The sequence below is a fragment of the Diprion similis genome, chromosome 13 (genome assembly GCF_021155765.1).
Source record: "Diprion similis isolate iyDipSimi1 chromosome 13, iyDipSimi1.1, whole genome shotgun sequence".
Classification (NCBI taxonomy): Eukaryota; Metazoa; Arthropoda; class Insecta; order Hymenoptera; family Diprionidae; genus Diprion; species Diprion similis.
In genome coordinates, this window is record NC_060117.1 from 5,995,664 (window position 1) to 6,006,205 (window position 10,542).

The following is a 10,542-nucleotide window of genomic DNA, read 5'->3' on the forward strand; positions in this document are numbered from 1 at the left end:
GTTCGTACAACGACAGTTTTAGTTCAATTCTTTGTTCAATTTTCCAAGAGTGGTATATGAAGTAATACGATTTTGAGGCAACACCATTTGCGTACTTTCACAAGCTTGTTATCAGTGCGTGTAGAATACATTATCTGTGCATGCGTGACCCTATCAACGCCACCTTACTTCGGTTCAAGGCGCAGCTTGGAATCTTGGATGCCAATTTACGTGCATGTATATAAAATAATTCAGGCCTAGTTCTATACTTGTGAAAGTCTACGATCTGCGTATTCGAAAATTCGAATATAGGTACTTTCAAGTAACTTGTTTTGTGAACCATGTCTGTTATACATGTATTATCACTTAAGCCCATATCCGATGATTTAGATATATTTTAGTGACTTTTTGCCTGAAGCAAAAGTACTAAGAATTTCCTCTGACTTGAACATATGTAAGCTTAGAATACGAAATCTAGCAAGAACATTGACCAATTTAAGAGTAGCGTATCTAGATAAAAAAGAAAAAGAATAAATTTTTCCCCGTACATACAATTTAGCTTCTAAAATTAATTACGTTCGTTGAGTTAAGTACTGCGATGAACTTGTAGTCACGTAAATACAACTTTATAACTTGCGAGTAATGAGGGAGGATAGGAGGTCACTTTAGGTGATGACTTCGAGCCTTTATTATATTAATATATCTTAAATTTTATCGTTTTTGTTATATTTTTGTACGTTTATACCATATGATCGTGTATGAGATTTAATTATTTTAGTAGATTTTTCATAGTAATTACATTGGATTAGCTGTTATAACATTTCATCAACTTTAGCAATATTTTAGTTTTTCATATAGAACAGCCTGAGAAACTTTATTTGGATCCTTTGAATGATCGTAATATTGTACGTTAATAATAACTGTCTTTTATTTATATTCTTCAGTTAGTTATCGATTTATCGGTCATTTGTGATTATATTTTTTCAAAATTGTAGACCGAATTTACAATGTAATCATCTAAATTGCACTTTGAATGTAACATTGTAAACTTAACGAAAACTATGACGTTTTTTGAGCTTGTTTGAAGAAGTTGTCTGACGTTACTGTGATCAAATCTGCATTCACTGAAAAACTAAATTAACATATTTTCAGAAAAACTCAGGAAAAGAGATTTTTTCAGCAGGGAAAATTCAGAGTTTGCCATATTTTGTTTTCTCGAAATTCCATAAGACTAATTGTTGTGACGGCAGGTTTAGTAGGATGTATGATTATTTTGAGGATTTTGAAGAAAGATGCGTTTATCATATAAATAATATCTTGACCTTTTATATATTTTTTCATCGTGTCTTAAAAGAATTTTTATTTTTTTTTCGACTATTCTGCACAGAAAGAACGCATTATTTTACATGTTATATAATTAAATATTAAAAAATGAGTGGATAGCGAGACAGCTTATATGCAGTTTTCTAAATTCCCAATTTTCAACAGATCATAGACGTCATTCTTGTTCATAGTTAATACAATCCTCCACAACTATTATGAAAATATAGTAAATACCAAAGTGCCATACTTTTGTTGCTACACGTTTTTTTTTTTTTTAAGTTTATAATATATTATCTACATGCGTATATTGGTCATATTATGCATAAAATCTAATGATGTGATATGTAATATTTGAATGGAATTATTGTCAAATTGATAGAAACGAATTTATTTATTGTATAAAGCGTAATATTATATTGTATAGGAAAAATATACCTATATTGTTGAAATATGATTTTAGTATCTGTTAATATATATTTACATTAACGTCGCATACATATTGTAACATACCATTAACTGACACTAATTAAATTTGTTTTTTCATTCGCTAAGAGAATCTCTAATCGTTAACAATTTACTCCATATACAAGTATAGGTATGTATAATTGTTTACTAAGTTTTTCAATATTATTACAGTTACAGTATCAATCTAATTATGCAACAAAGATTTTTAATTTCAAACAAAAATCATGAGTTGCATCATCTATCTGTACACAAGTACACATAATAAGTACATATAAGTATGTGTGATGCATATGTAATATAAATCTGCTGTATAATGATGAAAATGATGTTTTTTCTCTGTATGATGAAATGTTTAAAAACATCATTTCATCAATATTTCAACTTCTTATAACTATCAGTCTGATTATCACACTTAATCCTCAAAAAGGGTGTCAACATTTGTTTGCAAACCTTACATCTATAATCGTTTATTCGTCAACTATCCATATGTCTGTGTATATCATATATGAGAACTCTGAAAAACAAAATTTCCATAAAAAAAAAAACGAGTTTCAAACTGGCTCTTCGCAAATCAAACTAACTTCTCAAAGTTTCTGAACTTATCTTTTCACTATCTATTTGAGCCTGCAGTTTGAACTGTACTACACAGTAAACCTAAACGAAGTGATCGAATCCAACTTCCTAACACTTTGCATTGGCAAGAAATTATTTGAAATCAAAATTATTTCAATTTATCAGAGTGCTGATCATGGAGTTGTAATCGTACAATTTACACGCTATTAAAAATAATATGCGTATATCTACAAATCATTCACGATTACCACTTATCATACAACGCTATGAACATTGATGTTATGTAATTGAACGCCGGTAATATTAGTTAATCGTTTCAGGGTTCGGAGTCTTATAATCTCTCATATCCTACACGCTCACATATATGTTCTCGATTTCATTTATGATAATTAATTGCCCTGAATTCAATTATTATAAAGGTAATAGGCAATGTTTTTAAACTCTAAAATTACTTATTCGAAAATCTCCTGACGAGCTTCAAATTTCTAAAGAAAATTGTGTAACTCTTGAAACTTTCTTTCGCTAAACTTTCAGAGAAATTTCTTGACCGATTTCTTTACCCTAATTTGCGCCGTCTTCTCCTGTAATTCTTTTATCCTGGAACAATCAGCTTTCCTTAAGGAATTTAAACAACTCAGGGTAAATCGACGTACCTCAAATTGGTCTGAAACGAACTAGACATTGCATTTACTATAACGACGTATCACGATGTTTCTTCCAAAGTTGCCAATAACTTTTCTTCTAAAATCTAAAAAAACAAAAGGATACCAGATGAATTTTCTACTTACAATAATTGCTCGGAGTTTTATGATAAACATATTATAATGAATAGTATTTCATAATGAAGTAAAGTTCTACATAATTAAGGCTCAGCCCTATTACCGCATGATTTCAATTTGAGAAGTTAATTGAAAAAGCACATGAAACATACAGGCAATCATCACATATCTGATTCAATAAAGTTAAAATATAATTGAAACCGTAGGATACAATTAAAGTATCAACTCAGTTTCGTCGCAACAAATTTTAAGACATTTTTACCAGGAGACATCAGAAAAAGCGTGACGTTCCACAAACGAAAAAAGCAACAGTATGATCCACATATCCACGACCTCGCACTTGACGCTGCCACCCTGTCGCTATTACAGTTGAGTGTGCATATTTCCTAACAATTTTTAATTTTATTAAACAACATTGGGTGGTTTTACATTATGTAGGAATTACATTGGGTTTTGGGAAAAAATTTGAGATGGTTGATATAATAATCATATGATTGTAATTGAATATCTTATTTACAATATATTAATTTCAGATACACTCTCGTTAAAAGTACAAGATCGGTACTGTGATATGTGACATATTCACATTACTATGATCATTTGTTTAGTTATTACCAGTATCTGTTTTTTTTTTTTTTCTTTTTTGTTTAGCTATTTTACAATAAAAAATGTATGCTGCCAGTTTTATCAGAGCGACAATTTGGAGTATATAATAAAATTTATTTCCTTTGATAGTGCGATGACTACAATTGAAGTTTATCGGTGCACCAATTCATTATATACGGATTTTATATTATATTTTACTAATTTTTGATAAATGTAATGTTGTATTGTGATTACATTACAGTGATGTTCACATCAGTTCTAGTAAAAATGTAACTAACGGTTACCTTTCAATAGTCACAAAAACAAGTACATCCTATACTTATTTAAAAAAAATTCATGAGCAAATCCAGTTTCTAAATTTTTCAGGTCAGCCTGAAATAGCTACCGAGTTTAAATAAAAAGAATTCAATTATCTAATTTTTATTCTATATTGTCTGAATTTACAATTAACAATGACATCGTATATGTAAAAAATACGAAATCTTGAACCACGATGTTGATTTCAAAAATCATGTGGTCAAAATAACAGATAACACGCGTGCGTCTAAATTTTTGTCTATAACTTTTCCTCTTCATTCTTAGAATGTTTATTAAACACGCAGTAAAATATAAATTGTTGAAATTGATGTATATATCTGTGCACATGTCCCCACGATCGACATATGCAAATAATTAACGTGGCGATAAAATAAACATGCGTTTATTACGAGAAGACTAGGTAATATTGTTTATCAATTTGCAGGGGAAATGAGGAGCTCACGTCACAAGTTGATAAGTGAATAGGTTGAAAAAAATAAGTGTCAACTTGTATAGCTAATTACGAGATCCTGGATGGGATCGTGAAGAGCAGAGGAATACGATGGCCGTCATAAACAAAAAATTGAAAAAATACTGCACATTGTTCACATATATCATAGTGCTAAGAGGAAACTTTTTTATAAATCAATAAACAAAGACACACAGAACTTCCCCACCCTATTTATGCTCAACTATTGTACTTTTTCTCCTTTCGGCGGTGCTCGTAAGCCTTGCTGAATTTTAGGAATCACTTCTGTGAATATAATCGTTCCTACGAATACCAGGGTCGTTCCGATCCAATGGTACAACGTGAATGGATTTTTGAAGTACACTATAGAAAACAGTAACGACACAAATTTCCTCAGTGTCACCACCAGCGTCACCGTCAACGACGTACACTCTGTCGTCAGTACGTAAACAGAGCTGATGCACATGTACCTAAGATTTTGGTAAGGAAAAAAAGCTTGCATTTTTTAAAACTGATCCGATGTAACTTTGTACAATATACGTAAAAATGTTCATTTGGCTACAATTTTTAACCATAGCTGCCTGAATATTGCGTAAGTATTTTATCGAGGTTTATATCCTCGTCTCAAAGTCTAAGAGTTCGTTCTTGATGCATAGACAATACTGCGGCGGTGGCATCTTGCCAGTGTGATATTTGAATAACAAAGAAATATTGTATTACTCCAGTATTGTACGGACAGGTGGATCTCATGTGTATTTAAAATTACGTAAGAAACATATTTGTTTTTAAAGCTGTATTCGTGAATTTTACCGTAGCATGTAGGACCTAAAATACCAATCTTTTGAGTAAGAGTCTGCAACGAATTATTTAGACAGCTTTTCCTAGAACAATTCTCTGTCCGAGAAACGTGTCCATCGATAAAATTCTCTCTGTAGAAATTTTTTTTTAAAAATGTATAAATCTGCTTGTTAAGAATTCAGCAAAATAGCACAAAAATTATAGGTTTTACCACAAGTCCATAAAATATTCTAGGGACAAAGTTAACGGCGAAAAATCTGCAAATAACGAAATTTCTAGACTATCATAATAATTGATATGTGTAAAAAGGATACTGTGTCAGAACATTTCCTATCAGGTATACGAGTGTTTTGGGCATTGAAATGCCAATGAGAGGTAGCGCTAAAGGATCCGAATTAACAGCCAGAACAGTATGATTCCAGATATTTGGTACCAATGTCAGAAAGAAGGGCAGTGGCAATAGATGCTGAAAAAGAAATTATTATTCACGATAATATTAGCATAGTTGTATCTAATATTATGATCGCCGAAGATCCCGACCAATTGAATTCCAACATGGAAACGGGAAAAGAGATTCCATGCGAGAAAAAGAAGTAGGAATGTTTTACCGTATAAAACAAGGCTTCTTTGGCGTGTTTTCCGTAGCGTACGTACAAAACTTCTTGGTAAATGCCCATCCTAGCGGATATAAAGAGAGCTACAGTAAGCAGAGTAATGCCAAGAATCCACCAGAAAAAGTCATCCCATGGAGTGGTTGGTAAACTGTCCGGACGGACGATCTGCGTAGATTTGACTTCTTTGCCACTGATAAGTGTGCATAAGAATATTCCCGAACTTATCATGAATACTGAAAGATACTTGCTGAATACATATTTCTTCTTCAGTATTATTATTCCCATGATCATGTTTGCTATCAGAGAACCCTGAAGAAAATAAAACAGAGGTGAGAAAATGTTGAGATAATCTCGACAACATCGTCGCAAAGCTGCAATAGAGCCGAAGTGCAAATCCTGTTGTTTATTACGTTGAAGTTTAAAACTGGAAGATACTTACAGCTCTGAATATCATGTGTAAGGGCATCGGTATGTTAAAGTCAAAAGCATAATTGTTACAGACACTAACAACGAAGAACATGGAAACTAAAATCGTGTAGTCCTTTAATCCTATGGTTGGTTTCACCGTTCCAAACTTTGAAGTGAATATGAAACCTTCCAGAGCAATAAATGCAAATTGCGAGAAGGTAATCAAATTCCCACTGCCAGGGTCTTCTCTGAAAAAAATTATAACCAGATAGCAATCATTCTTTAAAAAAACATGTTCACTGGGGCTATCGAAAGATAGCTCTTGAAATAAGATATTGAAAATAGAAATCGATTAAACTTTCAAACTTATCGAAAATATTGTTGATAATCAAACAATAAGAAAAAGAAACATTCAATAAAGTGATACTCGGAGATTCTGGCTTTTCATATTAAAACCTAGATTTGTATGACTTTTTTTTAGATTCGTTTCTTCTCTGCCAAATAACTTTCAGCTGTGATCGTTAATACAATTGAGCATTGTCAGCATAGTAAAGGAACACTCAGAAGAAACATGAAATCAGATAATATTTTTGGGTCAATTAACAATTTCAAGTATTTGCGTTATCAAAATAGTCAAGCGGACGGATATGTATTGTAATTCTAGCAGTCCATCGATATTAAGAAATAAATGAGCCGAGATTGGATAAAATTCAGATATAAAGCGTATCTCAAAGTTCTTATAGTATATATGATAAACATGGACTAATTTCCTACGAAACTAATCGTTATAGAGAATATAAAATGAACTTCAACAATTTTTGCGTTTCAACAAAAAGTTGCTTATTCTCTTAGCTCTGATAAATAGTGGGTTACGTTTTTTCTACCTATCTCCCTATCTGCCTAATCAACTGTTATAATATTGTAAATAGTAAACTAGAGATAATTAATTAACAATCATGAATACCAAAGAGCACTAGGGAATAGACAAAACTTGAGTCGTAACAACATGAGTTGATAATTCTCAACTACTTAAATCCTGCAATAAGACAGATAAGAAAAACTGCTTTGCTACGATGGTTAAATAGCTCGGGTCGATTACTCAAAATTGTGAATCTGTGGCTTGAGAATTGTTTGTTCGTTCACGCTTTCATTTATCGATGTCTCTAGTATTCATGACCTTTCGATCGATCTAGCTGGATGAAAACTCAAGTTATCGCTATTATATAGTTCCGGTATCGAACTGGAACTGTTTGGGACTCTGACGCAGTTTACAAATTTTCATTTTCCCTTTAGAAACTCATTATCGGAAATCACCGGCAGCGACAATTTCAATTTACAGAAAATATTGATCGATCGAAATATCAAATAGACGGTATCTAATGTTTCAACAGCATGAGTGAAATTATAGGTACATTGTTGAAACTTTTGCTGTACAAATACAAGAAAATATAAGCGAACATGTGTGAAGAGCAAAACAAGAATTATTTATGATATTTATTACTTGTAATAAATTGAGCGGTATAATCGAATACTGTATACGATTATTTTTGAACACTATAAAAGTTCAGACTAGTATTTGAAAAACACAAATAATACGTAAGAATTTATTAATAGTAAGTATACATACTTGACCAAAAGCTCCAGAAACACAACGTTTGTACAACATCCTAAGAAGACAAGAAATACAGCGAGAGGGGCCTGCATTTTTGACAAACTGTTGCCAAATAGTTAACCTATAAATGAATTGACTAAATTTGGGATAATTCAACTACAACCGAAAAAACTATTGAAGTGGACCTAAACTCCGGGCGGAATTCTCGGCATGATATAACGACGGTTGCGATATCACTGACGGAAAGATTCTACTTTCAGTCTTATCTCTAGGCGGAATTATTACCGCCACGAACGCCACGTGAAGGTTGTAAGTAGTTTGCATTGAACGATTCCTGACAATAGCTCAAAATTGAGCAGCGATTCTACGTAGCCACGGCTAACGGTTTATTGCACGCTGTATACTAGGTTCAAATAAGACTTGACTTGACTACGGGCATGTTTAAAGACAGATTGCAGTTGCGTGACTGAATAAATTTATACTGGGGCTTCGTGGTTTCATATTTCATAACGTTTTCTGTAAGCATGTGAGATAAGGACTTCTGTGACGTCATCAACGCTGAATCATGCCGTTTAATGATTTCGGTCGGCATCAAAAATTGGATAGAGCAGGTGGGGGGGACTTAAGATACTGTTAAATATGATATCGATGTGAAACTGTTCCGAGAATAAATTAGTTTTGATGCATTTTATTTGTTTCCGGAGGTATAGTTAGTGAAGTATGTGTCACAGGAATCGATTCACAGACAAAATGTTTTTCGCCGAACAGAAATCTGAGGCTAATCCCTTTGGATTTTTTGCGAAAATTTCGACGATTCTGGAAAGTTTTGCGATAAATTCATTCAGGCTCTATTCCGACGTAATTTTGCGGGATAAATCGATTGAGCGCAGTCCGAATGGGCTGCGAGCAACATATTAGAAGTTACAGCCAAAAAACGAACGACGTATTTTCTCAATTTTTCTGCTGCAGGTCTTTGCGTTGCAATTTCTCTGCTGTTGGTCCTACGCTTTTTTTCTTGTAATTCCTGAGTTCCTGGGCGTCCAAATAAGTTAGATAGGGTCATACAAATCGATTTCGAGTCGAAAAATTCTCAGCTCCAAAAATGACCAAAGAAGTAAGGCTGACCCCTTTGCATTTTTGGCGGAAATTTCGACGACTTTGGAAAGTGCTGCAATTAATTCTTTAGAGTACTATTCCGACGTGATTTTGCGAGAGGAATCGATTAATCGCAGTCCCGATACGCTGCGAGCAACACCTGCAAAGTTACAGCCGAAAAACTGCAGATTTTCATCGTCATTTCTCTGCTGCTGGTCCTAGGCTATTTTTCATGTGTTTTCTGAGTTCCTGGGCGTCGAATTAGTCTAAAAAGCGTCATACGGATCGATTCCGAGACAAAAGATTTTTCGGCCAAAAAAAATCCAAGGCTAACCCCTTTGCATTTTTGGCGAAAATTTCGACGACTTTGAAAAGTGCTGCAATTAATTCTTTAGGGTACTATTCCGACGTGATTTTGCGAGAGGAATCGATTAATCGCAGTCCCGATACGCTGCGAGCAACACCTGCAAAGTTACAGCCGAAAAACTGCAGATTTTCATCGTCATTTCTCTGCTGCTGGTCCTAGGCTATTTTTCATGTGTTTTCTGAGTTCCTGGGCGTCGAATTAGTCTAAAAAGCGTCATACGGATCGATTCCGAGACAAAAGATTTTTCGGCCAAAAAAAATCCAAGGCTAACCCCTTTGCATTTTTGGCGAAAATTTCGACGACTTTGAAAAGTGCTGCAATTAATTCTTTAGGGTACTGTTCCGACGTGATTTTGCGAGAGGAATCGATTAATCGCAGTCCCGATACGCTGCGAGCAACACCTGCAAAGTTACAGCCGAAAAACTGCAGATTTTCATCGTCATTTCTCTGCTGCTGGTCCTAGGCTATTTTTCATGTGTTTTCTGAGTTCCTGGGCGTCGAATTAGTCTAAAAAGCGTCATACGGATCGATTCCGAGACAGAAGATTTTTCGGCCAAAAAAAATCCAAGGCTAACCCCTTTGCATTTTTGGCGAAAATTTCGACGACTTTGAAAAGTGCTGCAATTAATTCTTTAGGGTACTATTCCGACGTGATTTTGCGAGAGGAATCGATTAATCGCAGTCCCGATACGCTGCGAGCAACACCTGCAAAGTTACAGCCGAAAAACTGCAGATTTTCATCGTCAATTCTCTGCTGCTGGTCCTAGGCTATTTTTCATGTGTTTTCTGAGTTCCTGGGCGTCGAATTAGTCTAAAAAGCGTCATACGGATCGATTCCGAGACAGAAGATTTTTCGGCCAAAAAAAATCCAAGGCTAACCCCTTTGCATTTTTGGCGAAAATTTCGACGACTTTGAAAAGTGCTGCAATTAATTCTTTAGGGTACTATTCCGACGTGATTTTGCGAGAGGAATCGATTAATCGCAGTCCCGATACGCTGCGAGCAACACCTGCAAAGTTACAGCCGAAAAACTGCAGATTTTCATCGTCATTTCTCTGCTGCTGGTCCTAGGCTATTTTTCATGTGTTTTCTGAGTTCCTGGGCGTCGAATTAGTCTAAAAAGCGTCATACGGATCGATTCCGAGACAAAAGATTTT

The 10,542-nt window shown here is 34.2% G+C and overlaps 1 protein-coding gene across 1 annotated transcript; it reads right to left on the bottom strand.

Annotated features, from left to right (window-relative positions):
* Positions 1 to 3,505: 3,505 nt before the first annotated feature.
* Positions 3,506 to 8,392, bottom strand: LOC124413961 (UDP-xylose and UDP-N-acetylglucosamine transporter). Its single transcript, XM_046894782.1, has 5 exons — positions 7,939 to 8,392; positions 6,343 to 6,559; positions 5,898 to 6,212; positions 5,604 to 5,755; positions 3,506 to 4,961 (listed from the first exon to the last, which is right to left on the bottom strand). The coding sequence occupies exons 1-5, from the start codon at positions 8,013 to 8,015 to the stop codon at positions 4,715 to 4,717; spliced, it is 1,008 nt and encodes a 335-aa protein (XP_046750738.1). The 5' UTR covers positions 8,016 to 8,392; the 3' UTR covers positions 3,506 to 4,714.
* Positions 8,393 to 10,542: the final 2,150 nt, after the last annotated feature.